The sequence below is a fragment of the Gymnodraco acuticeps genome, unplaced genomic scaffold (assembly GCF_902827175.1).
Source record: "Gymnodraco acuticeps unplaced genomic scaffold, fGymAcu1.1, whole genome shotgun sequence".
Classification (NCBI taxonomy): Eukaryota; Metazoa; Chordata; class Actinopteri; order Perciformes; family Bathydraconidae; genus Gymnodraco; species Gymnodraco acuticeps.
In genome coordinates this window covers 576,133-598,247 of record NW_022990701.1, presented here as the reverse complement: position 1 = coordinate 598,247, position 22,115 = coordinate 576,133, and the positions used below count along the sequence as shown (strand labels likewise).

At 41.4% G+C, this 22,115-nt stretch overlaps 1 protein-coding gene across 5 annotated transcripts in view; it reads left to right on the top strand.

Annotated features, from left to right (window-relative positions):
• inpp4b (inositol polyphosphate-4-phosphatase type II B) overlaps nucleotides 1–22,115 on the top strand; it is a 318,245-nt gene that overhangs the window by 149,749 nt on the left and 146,381 nt on the right. For 3 of the 5 annotated variants that reach the window (XM_034231259.1, XM_034231261.1, XM_034231260.1), the window contains one exon: nucleotides 16,548–16,666. In XM_034231259.1, the coding sequence (XP_034087150.1) occupies nucleotides 16,548–16,666 (119 nt within the window). Of the gene's footprint in view, nucleotides 1–16,547; nucleotides 16,667–17,944; nucleotides 18,224–20,168; nucleotides 20,315–22,115 lie in introns of those variants that run through there. The other 2 variants (XM_034231263.1, XM_034231264.1) reach the window with 2 other exon arrangements.

Genomic DNA, 22,115 nt, shown 5'->3' with positions numbered 1-22,115 from the left:
AAAAGTTATAAGTGGTTTTATTAAAAATATAATGGTGGACCAAAATAATAAGGCATACAGCCTGGCACAAACAAAGGGCAAAACCCGGTGGGCAACAACCAAAAGAAAGAGACTCCAAAAGGGAGTTTGACAGAGTATACACAGAAAATAATTAGTACAAAAAGAGTAACAAAAACCTCACTGAACGTGGTACGTGTAACTGAAAAAGCTGTAGAAAACACAGCTGCTACTAATTGGCAGGCGCTAACCGCTATGCTACTCTGAATCCTATTTACACAATTACACTGCAATATCTAACTAAACACAGAAGCTCTAAGTTAACACGCGGTTACACAATATATCTTTCACACAGAAGTCACTAAACCATCACAAGAATATCAAGAAGCTAGAGGCGTCTGTCCCACATCACAGAGCCTCCCGAATGATCTCCGTCCCCGGCCTTTGTACTCCTCCCCAGCAGGTGTGCGCCGGCTGTGCGCTGCGATTGGAGTGCGTCGGGCCCGGCGTGCTCCAATCACAATCTTTGGGGGCGGACCAGAGGATGGGCAGCCAATGACGTCAGGGCTACTGCGCAGCTCATTTACATAGAACACACACACAGCTGAAAACACTCAAGACGACCAGGAAGGCAGCAGCCGTAACAGGCATGAAACCGTATAATAAACGTATTATATGTTTTGAAGCTCTTGCGGGCCAAATAAAATGAAGTCGGGGGCCGGACCACAGGCCTTGAGTTTGACCTGACCTAGAGAGTACCAAAATACAGTGAGTCCTAAACACAAGTAGTCAGAGTTCATTTATAACGCTTGCTTTGGGTTCTAAATGTTTTGTTCTCAAATGATGCTGTATGTTTCACTTAAATAGAAAAATAATTTTAAATGATATGTTCGGAGCCTTGGACGGTTCATAGAGAGAAAAAATAAATAAAACGAGGCCACACTTTATTAATTTGTGCGCACGATATACTTTTTCGTTACCGGTGCGCCAAGTAGGAAGTGGAGCGCACAGGAGACAACCGTTTCATTGCAGACTGTTATGTTTATGTGGGGAAATGGCAGTACATACATTATTTGAGATATATTTCAAACTCGGACTTCATTTTTAAAATGTACACACATGTGTATTCCCAAGTGAAAGAAGTTTGTTTAATCTTAATCTTGATGTAGGCTAGTGCTAAATGCTGTCGGAGTGCACCGGAACAAACGCCACTATCATAATATCTTCTGAAAACAAATGCCCACACACACAGACACACACACAAACATACACACACAAGCCCTGGCAACCGGACATCTTCTTCATAAAACTAATAATATGGCGTAATAATCGGGCAGTTCGATGTGTCTAACCATAAGAAAGTATCTTGTTCGCACGAGATACGTATATCGTGCGCACAAATTAATAAAACGTGGCCTCGTTTTATTTTTTTTCTGTCTATGAACCCTCCAGGGCTTCGTATATATGGGTCTGAAATGTTAAAGAAATAGAGTTGTCACAAGGAAATGCCATCTCCCTCTAAAATTGCTCTGGTCGATCGTTTTCTCAAAATACAGTACAGCTGTCAAAGCCAAATGACAGTGTTTCATATCTATACATTTTTCATTATAAGATATCTCTGATAAATGAAATGTTGAAAACTGACATGAAACTGAAACTTTACATTTTCTAAAAGTGATATTCTTTGCGTAAACAAATGTTTTGACCATTGTCTAAAGATAAGGCCTATAATAGTCAAGCATGAAGTCTATCACGTTCTCCATTGTGTCAATCATGATACCCTCCTGACATTTTTTTAGATTAGATTCAATTCAGATTTAATTTTCTGAAAGCGCTAGAATCGCACATGAAAAATATTGAAAGTTGCCAGCTGCCCTCGGCCATGTCTTTGGCGGTGGTCCAAGCTTCGGTACCACAGTGCATAAAGTTAGTAATACATTTGTACGGTTCAAATGCCAATACATTTGTGTAAGGTTATTCTAAGTCTTATTCTCATTCATACTTAATTTAGTTCTTCTTCTGTCAGTATGAACACACAAAACTAACCGGTATTATATTTCATTTTAAAGTTTACGGTCTAAAAAGGTATTTAAAAGTCTGACAATCAACTTGTTGAAACCTGCGACAACCTGTAATAAGAATAACAATAACTATCCAAGCATTCATCCTACCTCCCGATGGAAACAGTTGAACAGAAGCAAGCCAACAAAATACATACATACAAGATTTCATACACAAGTAAAAGCTTTGTGTGGTTTAATGGAAATGATGAAGGACAGAGAAAATAAAGAGACATTCATAAGGGAAGCATCTGACAGCCCACACACAAACTATTCAGTTGCTAATATTAAATTCAAATTATTCTAAGGAAACAGGAAAAACAGATAATTTGTCGTTGCTTTTGGCATAAGCAGTCAGAGGAAACATAACGTCCTCAGTAAGATTACTTGAAGAACTAGAGCACAAAAACTAAAGTAAGCTTTACTTTCAATGAACCTTCAATATATAGACCTAACATGTGAAGAAATATATGAACCTCACAATGAGCACAATATGTCCTCTTTAAGCATGTTAAACACACATAGTGGTGGGAAGCGGTTTCATGTTTAAGCGAGGGATGTTCAAAATAAACTATTGCGTGTACTTGAGGTCAATGCAGAGATTTGAGGCCCTGTTAAAACTCTGTAGCAACAGGGAGCTGAGTATACTGTAAAAAGTCATTATTCTTTGTTAATAAGTATGCACACTTATATGGAAGTTCAATAGCAAATGATTGCACAAACAATCCCACACACATTTGCACTTATTCTGTCACCACAACATTATGTGGTCTTTGCTTTGCTCAATGCAATACTTAAAGCTAGCCATGTGAATGTGAAGTCATTATTTAAAGCTTAACAACATGACCAGTTTATTAAATAGCTGACTTTATAAAACCGCTCAGCTTCCACAACACTAATAACACAGTCTGAGAAAGACATGTACTCCCTACTTCTGCTCAGATAAAGTACGAGACATGTGGTCAACAGCTTGTCAGACTCATCACTTGCTCAGGTCTTCTTTATTCGAACTAAAAATAATGAGGAGATTTGTGTGTTAGTGTTTGCCTCTGTTTTGACACTGTCATAAAAATGTAATGTGAAGACTTCTCTACCCAAAAAGTTAGATATAAACAAACAAGCTCACCGAAGAAATGGTAATGTGTTTCTGTCAATACCAACCAATTTAAATGGGTGACTCCGGTGCCTTAGTGCAGACAGGCAGTAGGAGAATTATTCTCGTTATATTCCAACCCTTGGATGAGATATTGATAAAACTAATGGTTAATTATTCATCTTGTTATGACTCCAAAGCACTGCTGCACATCAAAAACGTTCTCTTAGATTGCTTTCAGGGGAACTCAGGTCTCGTTTTGGAAAGGAAAGTCCCTCCATGGCTCCTTTCAATTTCTACACTGAAGGAAATGCAGCAGTTCTAGAAGTAAAATATTCTGAAACATAAAAATACTCTATTAGTGCCTCATACAGGCGACAGTGTATAAGCACAGTTTAATAACATCAGTAAAGAAAATAACTGAACAGTAGCACAATTAATGTAAAATCTTTCATACATCCATGTCTCTCCTTTTAATGTGTTCTGTTCTTTTTATCAGAGTCAGTATGTAATGATGTACGTGACACGTTGAATATCATATATTCTGTGAGGTGATTAACCACAGTAAAAGCCAAAGCTAACATTGTGCTTCTACAAAGACTCTTTTGTTATTTTTCCAGTAATGGCCTAAGTTCTTTACAGTCGTTTTTTCCTTTCAACAGTGATATGAAAAGTTACAACCCAGAAGGTTTCAAATTAAATCGTCAATGTTCAAGCAAAAAATAAGTTTATACCTCTACTATCAAATGTAGGCGTATGGCGACTTTCCTAAGTGCCAAGTTCCCAAAGAGGATCAAGAGGTGTCCACTTTCAGCTGCAAACAATGTGTGAAGCATTGAGAAAAGCACTGTTGACTTCCCTGTAGCAAATAGAGAAGAACCGTATTATGGTCTTGTCTGTCTATCCTGAGCTTTACTGTATGTGTCTGACAGATGCTATCAAAGCAAAGTCTCAAAAGTCTTGTTTGTGGGAGCAGATTGTGCGGACAGACACCGTATAATGCTGCCGTAGGTGCTTTTATCTGTGTACACACAGATTGTCCTCCTTGTTCTACGTCTGTCAGATCAAACGTGACAAACTTCAGAGCAAGTACCCTCTGGTTGGTGAAAAAAGCAGTGCAGACAAATAGATAGTTTTGATAATATTAATAAAAAGCAAACATTGGTGCCAGTCAATCCTACAGCGATACAGCAGTGCTTAGAGTGGTGATGGGTTTTCAAGATATTGCTGTCAGAAATATTGACGAATTCACTCGGAAGGTTTTTTTTCCGATAGGATAAATCTCTCTCCAGCGCTGGATACACGCATAAATAGAAATTAGCTTTGAATGTCAGCTTGACTAATGCACTTTGAATTCTAAACAATTTATTTGAAATTTGAGGCTATGTTTTGAGCAGCTGTGTGCAGCAGGTGAAGGACATATTTATCACACGCGACAGCCCCTCTTTTCCCTCAGCTTTCCCCAGACCCACTGGCAAACAGGTGTGCAAACGGTGGCACATGCAAATAATGTTGTCAAATTAATTGAGGCGTTGAAATAATTATCATGATGAATAAGCGTCTTCTGGAGATGAGCGTATATCAGTGTCTCCGGTGGCAACTCCCAGGGCTCCCCTCACGATTAAATGGAATTCAGATTCATTGTGGGGTCTCGGAGGCCCACTGCATTAAAACTCATTTCCAGCAGATTCATTTTGAAAGAGCTCAGCGTAGTCCAATCACACAAAATAAATACCGCAGAGTAATTGAAGCCTCCAAGGATGGGCACACATTATTACTCCAATTGCTCAATTGTTATGGTAATTTAGGAGTCTCAGTAAACTTTGGTAGTTAAGTCGCTTGACTAAAACTGCAAGTCATTGTTCAGTTAATTCTCACCTAAGCTTCGGCAAGTAATTCACAAATAAGTGACCGAAATGTTCTTTAAGGCCGTACTCCTCTTTCCTCCCTCCATGTCACTCGTCTCCTCCCTCCCTCCCTCATTATCTCCCCTCTCACTCAGGCTTCCTTCCTCAGACTCGAAATGCCTCTCTAAGGGAAAGCTCTTATCCTTTCTCTCTGTCGCCCTCTTTATTTCCCTTTCCTGCCACCCCCCCACCATCATAATAGTTTTGACCTTAAAGGGTCAGTCCAAGTGTCATATCCCTGTAAGAGAGCCAGTGTGGTGACGCATGGTCGGGCACACTGTCCCATTTCAATCAACTGTGCAGCGGGATGAGGAAGATCCCCCAGGCCAGTCAAATATACGTCCACGTCTGCAGTATCCCATTAAACTTTTAAGGCACTGACACACCCGATTTTGGGAGTCAGAGGCAGTCGGGCATTCGCGGCGCCATACTCAGGTTGGTGTGTCCCGCACCGTTGTTGCTTTACGGCACATTTTCAAACCTCCCGCGTGTCAACATGTTGAATCGGCCAAAGAAAGTCGGCCAAATAAATCACACTACCGCTGCCTGCTGGTAAGGACAGTTATTGCCACTCGTCGACTGAAGTCTTTGCGCTGTGTTCGTAGGCGGGCGGCGTAGGCGGGACGCAGGAGACGTAGCGGACGTAAAAGTTGGGACGCCTCCTTCGGTACGCGTTCTTTGGTCTCAGGTTGGTGTGTAGCGGCCTTTAGGTTATTTGTTTAAAAAATGACAGAATCATGTCAAAAGAAGAGAGCTAGTGTGATTTTGAGACAGAGAGAGCAACACATCGGACGATATGAGGTTATGATGGTTAACATGCTGACAGAGGAAAGATTGCGCTCTTTGGAAACCTTTTTCGGCCTGTAGCGATTATGTTTGTGTCTGTAATTGAATACAAAACATGTTTCAATCGTTTGTGCAGATCTGGTCTGTAAACAGTTAAACCCCTATTGCTCCTACAGTGACGCAGACCCCAGATCACAGGCACACAGATGCGTTTTGAATGAATATGAGTGCCAATGGATGTATTTCTCATTACTTTGTTTTTCTCTTTGCATGCACACACACTCCTCTGCTCCAGCCCTCCTCCTGCATAAGCAAATTTGATACCCTCTTTAATGTTAGTCCAAAAGACCTGGCACTAGGATCTTAAAGAGAGAAAGGGAATGTTGAATGAGAATAGCCCCTCAGAGATAATACATGTGCAAGCTCTGCTGCACTGCAAGATCCTCTACAACTATATCATGTAGCCTTTTCCCAACACCAGCTGCTAAGTGAATCAGAGGCTCTCAATGTTACTATAGTCCCTTTTATTGCTATAGTTAACATATTCCCTCAAGTCAGACTTTCAGGCTTGGCCGACACTGCGTGAAATAAAGCCTGATTTGAACCCCAATTAGGTCACACATGACTTTTTTAAGATTTGAGGAAAATCTTCAAAAATGGTCTGTCGTTTGAAAGGGATCACGATGCCCCGTTTATACCAAATGATAAACCACACACACATTCTGAAATTGAGACCCCACATCACGTCACCCATATCCGTGTTTGATTTATTCTCTTTCATTACCTCCTCTGGTTTCCTGGGAGAACATGAGCTGTAGATTAATTCTTCTTAAGCCCAGTTCAGAGGACTCTTTAGTGGATTTCAATCTTACAAGGTGCAGTCGCATTACAACCTAGGCATCCATGTTCAATTCATACTGTATAGATTAGATGGCTACTATTATACTATCCAAGGGTTTTCATTCTTAACCCTTAGATGCATAAGTGGGTCTTTTTTGACCCGGTGAGGTGGTTTTCTTAGTATCTTTGTAATCATTTCATATTCCAGCTATTCCTCAAAAAACATGTTTTGGATTTCATGCCATTCAAATGTTCTATTTACATTTTAAGAAATTGTAGTTTTTGTATTTCTACCCCAAGCTTCCATAAGTGGTTCAAAAATGACCCGCATGCATTTTCTATGGAATTTTTATTTTTTTCAAAATGTAAAATTATAAATAGTGAAAAATTAAACATAAAATATTTCTAATGTGAACCAAAATATAATATTAAATATTATACAAGTGATTTTTCTTTACCAAAATGACAAAAATGGCATAAAAACACATCTAAGGGTTAAAGAAACCTTTGATGTTGATCATAATCTTTAAATGATCACAAATTCATTGTTGTTGTCGTCCTGTAAGCTCTGCTTGTATTGGCAATAAATCCATAAAATATCTAAAACTACAACACCTGAAGAAATGGGCTTCTACCAACAGCTTTCCTCTCTTTATATCGGTACAGACCAGCATCAGTAATACACGCTTCTACAGTAAGTTAGCCTTGTAATGGCTGCCTGCCCTGAAGTCCATTTAAACCAAGTTATTCCCTTCATGATTGATTTCATTCTCCCCTGCTGTGGCAGTGCTCCTTACTACCAGACTCTTTATCAATCCTCTGACAAAACTGAAATCTTTCAACACTAAAATCACTTGAGCATAACAAAAAGAAAAGAAAGAAGATCCTCCCTAAGGCCCCTGTTCATCGTCATAATGTATTGATCAAACAAACCCCCTCTGGAACTTTTCGTACAGTATTCTTTTTACAAAATGTTTACATCAAGAACATTCGCCTTTTGCCTGCCCACCCAATAAAGATGCCATCCTTATGACTTGCCTGGTTTATGAAGATGAAACAAAACCAATACAATCCCGAAATAAGTAACTTTAAATACTATAAAGTGAGTCTTTTTGATGAGAAATGTTATTGTATATCCCAATTGATGTCACATTGTTGAATTTAATAGATAGGAAGCAGTATCCATTTTGAATGCTACATTGAGGACATCTCCAACTAAACTTCAACATCGGTTTTATCATCGATTTGATCAATTACACAAGACACTAAAAAGAAAACATATGTCCATGACGCTCAATACACTATGATGTTTAACTTTGGATCGGTGTGTTTGGCTTCTCGGGTCAAGTTTTCGCTGAAAGGCTACAGGTTTCCAACTGCAGCCCCTCCATCCACTGCTTTATACCAAACGTTTTCAGACTGCCTCAAAACACCAGGTTCTCTATTAGCATTGGTTTGAATCTCAGAAATTGCCCAAGAAACTTTTAACGGGCTTAGTATTTTAAGAATAGTATTTTAAGAAAATACATTTTAAGAAAGTGGGTTCTGATATGTCCATTTAACTAATTGGATTTTATTTTGTGACATTTATATAAAAGAAGCAAAACAACAGTGGTGAAGTTGAATAAGCTAAATGCCCAAAGAACCCCAACGACCACAAAACACCTCGTATCCATCACACGGTCTTTCAGACGCTGCAAAGATTTGTCGGATTGACTGAGCCGCAGAGAGAGTCCAGCTTGTTGACAGATCACAGACATTTCAAAGGTACCGACTGCAACACAGATCAAGATGGTATGATAAACCAGTTTGTCCCAGTTGTCCTCATACTGTTTGCAACAGGCAGCTGCAATACGTACTTCAAGTAAAAAGAACATTCGGATTGCTGCACATATCAATTTCAGATCCCCTCCAGTTAAATAAATCAACTGAACATAGTTACTTCGTCACTCAGTTGCATTTTTGTAGATGATTTTATTTGCCAAGTTTGAGAGAGAAGACAGAATATTTTGTTTAAGGACGAGCATATTAATAACAGAAGAAAACATTCGGATTGAGATTGGATTGGACAACGCACATTGTTATATAACTATGAGAGTTATGCACTGTGTGTAAAACACATACATAAAGAAATCAATATTATATTTACTGATGACTTTTTGACTTAAGTTTGACTTACGTAAGTTTGTGTTGTTCAGTTTCAAAGCTAAAGTCCCAGGTTATCACATCTAAAGGTATCTGTGGAACACGATACCATTTCATACGGATATCATTATGTTTTATGAAAGACTAGCCACTCTATTTAATTGAACCATTTTGGATATTTTAGAATGTCAGCCCAAATAACCTTCAGCCAAATATTTCCCTCCTGTTATGCTGAAGTGGTGAAGGTGGTGGAGGAGCACGCTTCCTTTATTCCTCTGTTTTCCTGCAGACAAGTGTGAGTGTGACCAATGCTCATTAAATCCCTGCTTTGTTTGTGATGCTGTTATTGAAAAAGAGCCAAGGACAGTCACCTTGATGCTACAATGAGCATACCACTGCTGCAGGAAGATGTTTGGTTCCCTCTGAGTTTGCTATAGGTGAATATCATTACGGGTATGTGCGTGATTACAAAGGAAGCCTTATGCTGAGTGCTATGTGTCGAGAACAAAGGTGTTTTTTGAAATGAGGTTGGAAAAAATAAACATGTTACCGCATAGATCTTCTCATCTCTTAATCCAGTCATATACTGATTCAACTCAACGATGCGCCGGTGAAGATGGCCGCATTGTCTTATAGTATATTTTAATATTGTTTTAATATTGTCTTGTATTATTGTGTTACATTGTTGGAGAAGCCTGTGACCTAAGATTTTCAACGACATAATTACTCTGTAGCTATGTTAGTTTCACAATAAAGAACCTTGAACCTTGAACCTGATTCAACCTTTAGGAAATGTCTAGATGTTTTGATGCTCTCCTACAGAACACTTCATTACTTTCTTTAACTTTACATCATACTCTTTACTCCCTTTTAAAAGGCCACCCCCTGTTGCTGTTTGGTTGCTTAAACATTAGAGGAGCCATATTATGCTCATTTTCAGGTTCACATTTTTTGTATACAAATGAAGCTCAGCGCAAGTTCTTTCAGGAAGACTGGTATATACATTCAGTCCGCAGCTGCTTATAATCAGCTCATCACGGGCGTTGTCTTTAACCTATTACATTCACCTCATTCTCCAGCAGCCAATCACTGTGCTGCAGCCAAACCTTAAAATGGTTCTCCTCTCTCCTGCAGTCAGCTGTGATTTCAGGTGTTCATGCTGCCGCCCGCCTCCTCCCCATCCACCTCCTTTCATCATATCCAGTGCCAGGAGAGTTAATCCAAAGACCTCATCACACCTCCTCTTCATCCCATCTCCTCATCAAATCCAGATCTTCAGCATCATCACCAGTGTCTAGACCCCGGGGGTTTCCCTATATGCTCACGGCTGCATTTCCCCCTTTAGATATACCATTTCAGGATCGGGTCTAATCGCCAAAGACTTAACATTTATCATATGACATGTGTCAATAAATGTTCTTTAAACAAAATGAAGTCTCTCCTGATTGAACCCCCATAATAACTACCATTTACATTCACAAAAACCTATATAACACACAGGAAGGAACAACTCAAAAAGCATGATAGGGCCAGCTGCCCCCCTAACTTTTGTTTCCCTAAAACTGTACTAAAACAAACCTACACTATTTCCACAAGCTTCTCAAGCAACAAAACAAGCATTACATTAGTTAAAAGTGAATCATTTTAAATATCATTTTAGGCCTGTTAAAAACGCAGCTACGGCCCTGCATTAAACTGCGGAGCGGCGTTCACACAGCCCGCGGCTCACAACGCGAGAGGGAGCGAGCTGTCCCAGCACCTATGGATCAGCTTCCCCTTGGAGCATTTCCCTTTCCACTAGTTTTGTTTTTACTAAGGACGAGAGCTTGAAACTAAATATTAATAAAACGCTTTAGTTTGAATCGATAGCGTTTTAACAGACGGGCGCTGTTTCGGGCGTTACGTTACAAAATACTACGCAGACAGCGTTAGCTGGGAGATCGATCACTTTGCTAAACTACGCGGTAGCCTACTATTAAATCCATGTAAACTACACATCACAGCCATGAGGCCAGATCAATGAAACCAGGATACATCCTTTACCGTAAAAACTGGATACAAACACAGCTGCCTGTGTGCGCTTGATCAATACTTTCTGATGTTATATTTATGATATGCTACATATTAGCTAGGCTACATGGCCCTAACGTGTAAAGTTATACAAGCATTTGTACCAGTGCTTTTCACAAGTAGACTCTTGCAGGCCAGAGTATAGGAGTGATTCAACAACAACAAAAAGACATGAGAACAGAAAAAGGAAAAGAGAGATGAAGAGAGCAGGAGGAGGAGGAAGAGGAGGAGATGAAGAGACCAGGAGGGTCAGAGCAGGAGGAAGAGGAGGAGATGAAGACATTAGTGAAGAAGAAGAAATATATGTGAGGAATAAAGATGAAGTATCAGAAAGAGGGCCAGAGGCAGGGATCAGGAGGCAGATGAAACTCCAGCTGGACCACATGGTATGTTCTTATTCTCCTTACATTCCATTACAGCAGCTCAATCCAGCAGCTCTTAGTATTGACAAATATTGATTGAAATGTGTTGCTGCACAGGTCACCTGTAGCTCTCTGAAGAGATGGGTGATGTCATTTGTGTACTTAATTATAATTAAGTACTTACAGTATGCAGAATTTTGAGTATTCTCTGAATCGGGTGCCTTTTGGGTCTTTATATCTTTGAAAAATGAAACCAAAATGTTTGGTCATAACATATGGTAGTGGACTACTTACATGTTCCCACCTCAGGCACAAAATATAAATAATTACTAGGAATTTCCTTGAAAAAATTTAACAGGGTTGACGTTTTTGACAAAAAGTAGGCATGAGACCTTGTTTAGCTAAGATATGGCACCACATGGAAGTCAAGGACATTACAAAATTGTAATATTTTGCAAAACTATTGTTTATTTTTGTAATAAACAATTATTTACTATTATTAATTCATACAACATAGTTGAAATGTTGAGCTTGTCAATCTTAATCTGAAAATACAAAAACTGAAATATAGGTAAGAGAAGAAACTGACAATTTTGTGATGTAATTCCCTCAATGCAGATCACACATGGACTGATCCATTATTTTAATAGGAGGGTATGGTATGGCGTGACGGGGTTGAAACAAACTGAGGGACAATATTGCAATTTCATAGATAATGTTAGGATCTGTCTGTGTTGTAGTTTTGTATAGAGGCTTCTCAATACTCAAATCTCGACTCCTCGGTCCTCGGTCCTCCGGTAGTGACCCGGAAATGAATTTCAGCGCGCCATTTTGAAGGACATCTCATTTCTCTAAATGCACACCGAGGATCGAGCGTCGAGGAGCTCTAACCGAGGATACACTGATGGTTCCTCCACGGATGCATTTCCGGGAACGGGGGAGGCGTGACGCACGGCCGGACTTATCTCAGCCAATGACAGCTATGCATGCATCCCCTGGATATTATTTTAGAAACTGCTTTCATCGCGTCGCGATGTTTCCAGAGAGAACAGCTGTAAGGTCCATGCAGAAAGCAGAGCAGTGTGTATAATATATATCACTCAGTATAACAGGCCTACTCTCTTTATTTGCTTTAGTTTAGTAGATATCTACAAACAAAGAGTCGATATTTTTCTAAGACCATTGCTTCACATAATAAAATACACAACGGCTTATACTTTAGGAGCTGTAGGTGTGTGTGGTACAGTGTGTAGGTATGTGTTGTACAGTGCGTAAATGCGGCGGACAGACGGGTCTCAGTTGGTTTGGTGTCCTCTGCTTACTTTTAATAGGCCTACTTGTAAATAAAACTTTTGGCCCGTAATTTCAATTCCCCATTTCAGCGACCAGAGAGAGGGGGGGATATATCCAGTCTCTGATTGTGTTACGTTATTATGAGAGTAGAGTGCTCTCATACTTTAAATTGTATATATTTATATAAATATATTTGTGTGTGTGTGTCCGCATCTGTAGCCTGTTATTGTCTCATTATACCGCACTCTCAATGAATTCAAAGTAAATATGTGGGGGAACAATGTTCAGCTGATCTAACAGAGATACAGCGCTATGACAAAACACTCGACAGCTGATGCAGCTGTTGCCACGTAATAATGAACGGACGTCTCTTTAAAATGACCGCTCAGAGGAGAGGAGTTCTCATTTCTTTAAACGTCTGCTGCTTCCCTCCTCTCTCCTCGGTTCCCCTCCTCGGTCCTCCGCTCGCATCTCCTGTGGGCGGGTCTAAGTCTCGAGGAGGGGAACCGAGGAGGGGAGTCGAGGAGGGGAAATTTGAGTATTGAGAAGCCTCTTATGTCTGGTTATGGGTATTTTCATCCTTGTATATTGTCTGGTCCTTCTTCCTGTGTTTTTCCTCCCGTCGTTAGTTTCCCTGGTGTGTCTAGTTGTCTGATTGTTTTCACCTGTGGCCCTTGTGTTTCTCCTCCCCTGCCCGGCTCTGTCTCGTCTTGTGATTACCCCTTCCTGTATTTAGTCTTGTCTCTTCCTGTGTTCAGTGTCGGTTCGTCTTGTGTTGTGAGTAAACTGCGGTGAGTGTGCTGTTCTGTCTCTGAATATCGTAGCCTTGAAATAAAGGAATTATTTTGTCACTTAAATCTGCATTTGGGTCCTGCTTCCTGCACACCGTAATATTACGAACCGACCAACAATGGACCCAGCGGATTTTAATTTTGATTGGGACTTGTTATCCCTAGAGTACACTCTTCAGTGTCATTATGCTGAATGGAGTAGAACCTTGGCTAAAAGGGACAAAGAGGCTGTCCTCAAAAAGGCACAAATGGAGGTGGACAACATGCCATGGTTGAGAGGCTCATTGCCTGAGTTTCTCAGAGTTTTCTCACGCAGCCCTGAGTGCCAGTCTCCATTCTCTGACCCTTTCTTGGGATCCCGTCTGGCGTTTGGAGGTCCACGGAGCCTCCAAAAGACTTCTAAAAGACGCAAGGTCAGGAAGCCAGCTCGTACACAGGTACCGGTCCTAGCAGCCATGGTTCCGGCTCCAGAGCCGGCCCATACAGCCATGTTTCCGGCTCCAGAACCGGACCTTACAGCCATGTTTCCGGCTTCAGAACCGAACCTTATAGCCATGTTTCCGGCTTCAGAACCGGACCTTACAGCCATGTTTCTGGCTTCAGAACCGGACCTTACAGCCATGATTCTGGCTTCAATTCCGTCTCCAGAGCCGGCCCATACAGCCATGTTTCCGGCTTCAGAACTGGATCATACAGCCATATTTCCGGCCATGGTTCCAGACCTAGTACAGTCCCCAGCAGCCATGGTTTCAGCCCCAGTTCTGGCCCGAGCAGCCATGGTCCCGGCCGCCACAGTCCCCTCTCCAGTTCCCCCTCGAGTCCCCTCTCGAGCCCCTCCTCTAGCCCCTCCTCTAGTCTCTCCTCTAGTCCCCTCTCGAGTCCCCTCTCGAGTTCCCTCCTCTAGTCCCTCCTTTAGTCCCCTCTCTAGTTCCCCTCTCGAGTCCCCTCTCGAGTTCCCTCCTCTAGTCCCTCCTCGAGTCCCCTCTCGAGTTCCCTTCTCTAGTTCCTCCTCTAGTTCCTCCTCTAGTTCCTCCTCTAGTTCCTCCTCTAGTCCCTCCTCTAATCTCTCCTCTAGTCCCCTCTGGAGTCCCCTCTCTAGTTCCCCTCTCGAGTCTCCTCTCGAGTCCCTACTTGAGTCACGTCTCAAGTCCCTACCCAATGTCCTGGTCCGTTGGAGGTTCCGCTGGGGGTCCTGCCAACTCCATGTCTGTCTCGTTGGAGGTCCCGCCGTCTACTCTCCTGCCGGGGGTCCTGCCAATCCCATGTCCTGTCCCGTTGGGGGTCGCGCCGTCTACTCTCCTGCCGGGGGTCCTGCCAATCCCATGTCCTATGCCGATGGAGGTTCCGCTGGGGGTCCTTCCGGCTCCATGTCCAGTCCCATTGAGGGTCCCGCCGTCTACTCTCCTGCCGGGAGTCCTGCCAATCCCATGTCCTATGCCGATGGAGGTTCCGCTGGGGGTCCTTCCGGCTCCATGTCCAGTCCCGTTGGAGGTCCCGCAAACTACTCTTTGGCCCCCTGACTCTTCCTGCCACTACCTTCGCCCCTCCATGACCCCCTTTTCAAGCTCTGCCTTGCCCCTGGGCTGTCAGCCCAAGCCCGTCCTCCAGACCCCCTCCACCCACCCTGTTGGCCCTAGTTTTGTGTCCCTTCTCCGGTCCCCCTCCACCCACCCTGGTGGCCTAAAGTTGACAAGCATATGATTATATTAGCAGCAACTTTTTGGGATAATTGGCCATTTTGATTTGTTTAATATTAAATTAATATGTAATAATGCTTAGTGAGGACATGCAAATATGTCTGTCTAAGACAACCAATTTTTGTGTCTGTCTAAAACAAAATATATATTTAATTTTACATTGTAATGCAAAACAACCTGTTCCATTAATTCATTGCTTTAAAATACATTTTGTAGTTTCCTTTCATTTAAAATGGTTGAGGTAAGCTTGGGGGACTCAAAGGGCACCCGATTGTTTGTCTGAACACCTTGTTTCTCTTGTGCATTAAGAACACTTGTGTTAGGGCATGAATTAACAATAAATAGGAGTATAAAATACCACGTACTGTCCGCCCTCCTATGCCACCCTGGCATGACCTCTTGCCTCCCCTTTGCCCCCCCATGTAAAATGTTCTAGAACCGCCACTGGATAGGGCCCCTTTATAAACCAAACCCACCGTTTTTTGCCTTTGTTGTTGTTTTTTTTACTGAATTTCAACCCCTGAGTGGTATTATCCACACTTTGCTTTGCAGAGTAATGTGTGAAACCAGGACCAGGCATTGCGAGCAGATCAATTGCCGTTTACATGCCAAAATTGTGCTGGATAAATTAAAAAAAGCCATCTCTTGGACAGGACCCAGGGAGCTTACTGAACACATGTTTGTCATTAGTGTACTTGAGTGTATACAAATGTCCGTTAATAGATCAATTAAGAGCCATATGTTTTAATTTACTTGGTTTCAGGCTGGATGTTTTTACAGGCCTTCTATTTTAATGTGGCGAGAAGAGTCACAGCTTTTTTTTCCTGCAAAACTCGATCAAAAGTGCACATTTACAATTGCATGTGTGTCTTTTAGGAGATAACTACGATTTATTTCTACAGACGACGTGTTTATCAATGAAGATGCATCCGTTTAGCTGCGATGGGATCAGCGAGTGTTATCTGGTTGAGGGGAGTTTCTATTCGTAACCAGGAAACGCTGGTTTCCTTTAAAGGAATTGTGGGATGCAAAGTCTTTCCTGTCCTTGGAAGCCAGTGGAGCTGAGTGACAAGATGCTTTTATTGTTGGAAAATAAAAGCCCATATAAAACAGATATGTCACTGCCAGAGGGAAATTACACTGGCATTTTAATAAAGTACTGAGGCAACCATTTTATTTCTCAATCCCTATGTATGTTATGTTTCCTAAAACCTTGATAATGTTTTGAGAAGAGGCTTCAGAGAAGTGATAACAGCAGATTAAACTCATGTGTTATTTTCTGTGCAAAATGTCACATCTAATCTGACAGCAGTATTTATAAATCCTTTCTTCACCTGTTTGTTTACCGCTTTGCTCTCTCATCTATTTTCACATTCTCCTGTGATTCAGTGTCGTGTGATTTGTGTCACCTATGTGTGTTATCGTGAAGGATTATCTCTCATCTTGATTTCTGTCCTCTCCCTCTCCTCTCTCCCTCCTCCCCCCTCCCTCTCTCCCTCTCTGCAGCCTGCACGGATCTGCTGCCCCCCGGCAGAGACAGGAAGCCCAATGCTTTGGTCCAGGTGTCTGTCATAGATCCCCACAAGCAGCTCCTCGTCTCTCATGCCTGCACAGAGATAGTGGAGGTAAGGCCGCACACACACCTGCACACACACACCTGCACAGACACACACACATACACCTTCCTCTCTTTGCTTGACCTTTGATGTTTGTTGTTTTGCTGTCTCTCTGGGTCACTGGTTCTCAGTCTGCCCTTCTTTTTCTAAACCTTTTTTTCCGCATCTGACTCATTGAACTGGAACACACGATGAGCTATAACTTTCTTTTTCCTGGCACATTTAAAACAGTTGATGTGTGCCTCTCAACCAGTCTCATATCCAGGGGTGTAGTGCTGCTGGTTTGTTTTAGTGCTGGAGTTTACCTGTGACTTGCACTCAGTTTAGTTTTGGCCCTGCAGGAGAATCAGGAAATCAGTCTGAAGGAATGATTGAAGGAGATGTTTACAGTGTCTGCTCCTCACAGCTGCTGTATAGTATGAAAAGCTTCTCCTTTTGCAACATGTGCTTCTGTGCGCAGATGGCCACAACTCAACCCTACAGGGCGATACAAACATCAGATTGGCCAGTTATAAAAAAATATATTTATATGATGGAGAAACATCCGCTTCTGATCTTATATCATCATGCAAACGGTTTCTCCAAAATGTATTAATTTATTCTTTATTTCTATCAGTATTAGATGTATGGTTATATTACAGATACTTTCATTGATCCCAGTTTGGGAAATGATTTTGTCACAGCATGGAGACAAGGCATTGCACACAATTACAGAAACAGAAAATATATACCTATAAAGTGTCTCCATTGAATACAAAATAGTAATATACAGATTTTTATTACAGTTTTTACATCAAATGTGTGTTGTTACGCTGATACATATATAAATTAGAGCTTTTTGTTTGCGGAGCTGTCGTTGTGATGTTATGTATTGGTCTCTTAACCTGCTGATCCATATCACCTTCATCACATTGGCTCTTTTGCGTGGCATGCACTTCAGTAATTATTTATCAAGTATGTGTATGAATTCAACAGAATTATGCAAACAGTTAACTTTGTATTTCCTCACTTGGAGAAATAAAAGTGCCATACATAGTACCAATAGATATCTCAGTATGTACAGTAAGTGTTTCATACAGTGAGTGTCTGTGGTCTTTAACCTCTTTAAATGCTTCTTTTATTGCCTCCAGTTTGACAGTGCTGTTGCCAAGGAAACAGTCACACAAGTGTTTTTTGGGAGGCAACAGCTGCCCACCGTCCCACTATGCAACACCCCCTTACACACAGATACACTCCCTCACACACACACTTTTTTTCTTCTCTCCTCATATGAGGGCAAAGTTTCCTGCCGCATATTATTTCCCTGCTAATCCATTCAAGCTAAATGAGCAGAACCGTCTCTGTGAAAGACTGCTTTTCCACTGCTCTCCCCCTCGGTCCTGTCAAGGGAAAATCAGTGTGTGTGCGTAGAAACACAGGATGTGGTAGAATACTGTACAGTATGCTGGCTGAGCCGGCTCTGCAGAAACTCTGAGTGCTGCTAGAGTTTTGATTTCATGGCTGTAATGTTCAGGATTTGGAGCAGCATCTGAGGATATGGACTGCTTTCTACTTAACAAGAAACGGGTATGTGTGATTTTATAAGTCGGTTTCAAAAGAGAGGTTTGCAGCCTCATAAGAAGTGTTTAAGATAGTCTGTGGAGTTTCATCTGCAATATATTCATTTTATTAGTCGAGGTAGTCTAGTATCATTTTCTAATATAACTTATAGTAGTATATTTAACACTTTTCACAGTAATCAGAGCAATCAGATCAGTATTATGATGATATTTTGACCCAGAAGCAGCATGACATTGAGGAAATTAAATGTGACTTCTTTGAATTAAGTCCAAGTTTAATGTTTTTTAGAGGAACAGAGGTTGCTTGTCAGGACACTGTGGTCTCACACTCAAACATCGCCTTCCAACATGCATAACAGCAGATGTTCATTAACCTGTGTGGCCAAAGGTGGACCTGCTGTTGTGTGTTTGAGTGTTTGGGTGTATGTGCGAGTGTGTGTGTGTGTGTGTGTGTGTGTGTGTGCGTACCGGAAAGCCCCACTGCGTGTGTAAATGAATCTGAAGACTGCACAACTGCCACTTGTGTTTCTCCTGTTGTCACATTCCCGGGATGCCTGCTGCCAACAGCTGCAGCCGGCTCCTGCACGAAGGCTTCAGCATTAGTCCGTGTGATAGGTGTATTATCAGGGATCCACGGCAGATTATATTAGGGTTTCATTTAGAAGATAAATGATGGAACAAGCTCTCTTTAGTCTTACCCATGAATCACTAGACAGGGGTCAGATACAAAAGAAACTGGTGAGCATGTAATCATGTTGGACCTGGACTTCTCTTTAGTTAAAATAAATGACCTCTCTAGGTGTAATTTATTTGAAAAGTCAGTTTTAGAACACACTGCCTCTAAATATCTCTTAAAGGTCTTGCTGCTACAGCAACCTAAATCAATGTGTTACCCTGTGTTTTAGTGTGTGAACAGATGAAATTAGTGACAGAATAAAGTATAATTTAAGGTCAGTAAGTCATTTATGTAGGCAATAACCAGCAACTGTGCAGGCAAGTCTTAACACCTGAGCACTACAAATAGAATGGATGTCGAGTAACAGAGGGTGTGGTATCCTTTTTACATGTTCTTATATTTAAATACATTTGTGGTTTGGAGATTAGTTTGATCAAGTTATGTGTGTATAACCAAAGTTCTTCTAATGTTCCCAGTAATAAGTCAGTGTTTTTCAGCAATATATAATTTAACAAAAACATTTCATTTCTGTACATAGGAAAAATGTGTACTACTGTGAAAACATTTGTTAATTTGCATGAATCAGAAATGGAAAAGAGGGTACATATATTTGGCATCTGTCAAATCAGGCACCACCGATTAATGCAGGCCTTGTTTGAATTCTAATTGGTATAACACAGGCGGTTACATTTATTTCTTTGTTTCTTACTTCCTAAATAGTGCACTGTTATCCTTGGCACGTATGGAACTGGGACACAGTACCGGCTTTTCTCAAAACACAGACCCTTTTTGTATCTCCATATAGCGAGTCTATCTTAATCTAGTGTTGGTAAAACAGAAAGGACCATTGACAACTTAAGCAGAAAATCTAAAGCCCTCTAAATCTCATTAAAGTGCAAAAGGAATTTGAAGCAGGAGACACAAAAATGCTATCTAGTATCTCGTAGGAAAATCCCTTTCCTAAAACATGGGCAGTGGTCCCAGGGGTGGCGCTACTTGAAGGGATTTGACGCAAAGCTAGGAGATAACATCGCCTTTGATGCCATGCTAGTGGAGCGAAGAACCCCCTGCCTGGAACAAGTCCAAAAAGTCTAGTCTGTGTATGTGTGTGTAATTATGAGTGGTCAAGGGAGAGAGAAAAACTCCAGCACGATTCAAGATAGAATACGTCACCCTCCCCCCAACACAATCACACACACCCTCTTACTAATGGTCTTAATTGGCCATTCCTCTGAGGTTTGCAACCCAAACGGACAAAAAGACAAGAGAGGGGCAGCTGTCTCTCATAGCATATGTTGACCACTTGTATGACAGACTGGCTTATTTCTGTGTAAATGGAGACGGGCTTACCACTTTAGCTCATCTCAGCCCATCAGTAGCACTAAGAAGATTGAGCCGCAGCTGAGGCTGCCAACCATGCTGGTAAGTCTGAATGAGGCCTTTTCAGAGTGCCAGTGATGGAAGTGTAAGGGATTATGTGTGCATGTGTGTGTATATGTGTGTACCTGCACATTCTTGGGTATAATGGTCCTGCCTGTCTTTTTGTCAGTATCCAGTACTGATATATATGAAGCTTTGCACTGAGCCCAAAGCAGCGCACTGGTTCCACTGTGTCTGTACCCGCTGTGCTGAATCAGGCTGTTTGTTTGGGATGTTAGCGAACACAAACCACAAACCTTCATGGCTTGGCGGCAAAACGGCACCGGGCATCACGACCGGTATAACCATGTCTAGGGAGGCTGAAACAAGAAGCGATAGACTTGTTTTATTTCCCCTCTGTCAGCATATGGAAGATTTCTGAAGCTTCAGCAGGGCTAGTGGTGAGGTGGTGTGTCTGTGTGTTCGCTATGTGAGTGATTTTGCAGTTAAACTCATAAGTCTGCCTCTGTGTGTCTGTGTTAAGAACATTGCTGTACAGTATTACTGGCGCTTCATGCTTTGGCTCCAAACACCCTGTAGCCAAGAGCTCGAGGCTTGTTGGTCTGCATCTTACCAGAGTTTCAGTCCGGGTCCAGAATGTAGTTTTTGGTGTATCTGCCAATGGCAGGTAAACTGAAAGAATTATACAGCCAAAATATTACTTGGCTGGCCAAAAACTGCATACAATTTAAAATAAACCTTACATTGTATTTGTGTTCATAACAAATAAATAATAATCCCTGGTCACTTTTTTATCTGTGAACACAACTTTACAGCACATTTCTTTTAACCTTTCAGCCTGTTCTTTATTCTTCTTTTTTGATTGATCTACTCCAGGAATGTGCCGCCAAATACTTGACTTGCTTTGCAGAAGTGAACATTTCCTGTGTGCTACCACCAGTACTAGTAGTTAACCAGCCTGGTAGCTTAACAATATGTCGTTTAAACGGAGTGGATGGACAGTGAGGGTCAATCAAAGAACTGCGATGCCATTATTGTTATACGTTACATGCCGCCACCAGTGGGCAGAATCAATACAACACAATGTGGTTGATCAACTTATGTATTGCAGTGATGTGAGTTTATACTCAAGTAGACCAAATTCATCATGCCCATGGTGTCTGATTTGATTTATTGTATTCCCCAATGCAATACTTCAAATTCAATGGTATTGTATCAACATTAAATCATATATCAAGGTTTGATACACAGTTAGCAACATTTGAGATACAGTATGAAGTTACCAATTTTGGGATAACAGATTCCAGCCACAACATTCAAATGTTAATACATTTTGAATTGTGATTATTTTTGTTTTGTCCAAATGAAAGATTCTAAGCGAAGTAAGTTTCATCCAACTAAATAAATGTGTCATTCAAATTGATATTGGACATTTTCAACCATGATATTTAAAATGTATATCTACCTTCAAATGACCAGGCCTAATTTCTTTGCTGTTGTTTGTTTCACTGAAGGGCGTTACCATACATTCAGACATGTCTGCCAGTCTGTCTGTGTCAGTCTCATTACGTCTCCCAGCCGGTCCCACTGGGTCCCAGAGGGTTGTGTTCTAGAGACGCCCATCAGAGTGCAGCAGGGGGAGAGGAAGCCCCTCGTGTAAACACAAAGTGCTTTGAATTGGTTTAAGTAGACAACACCAAGTGGCTTAACAATCCTTGTTTTCAAGAAAGACCGATCAGCTCCTGGTGCCATTCAGTTCACTTTTATTCATTGGAGATTCCATACTAGGCTCAACAATTGAGCTACAAAGGCATGCATCACGCCAGCTGAATCTCTAACTTCA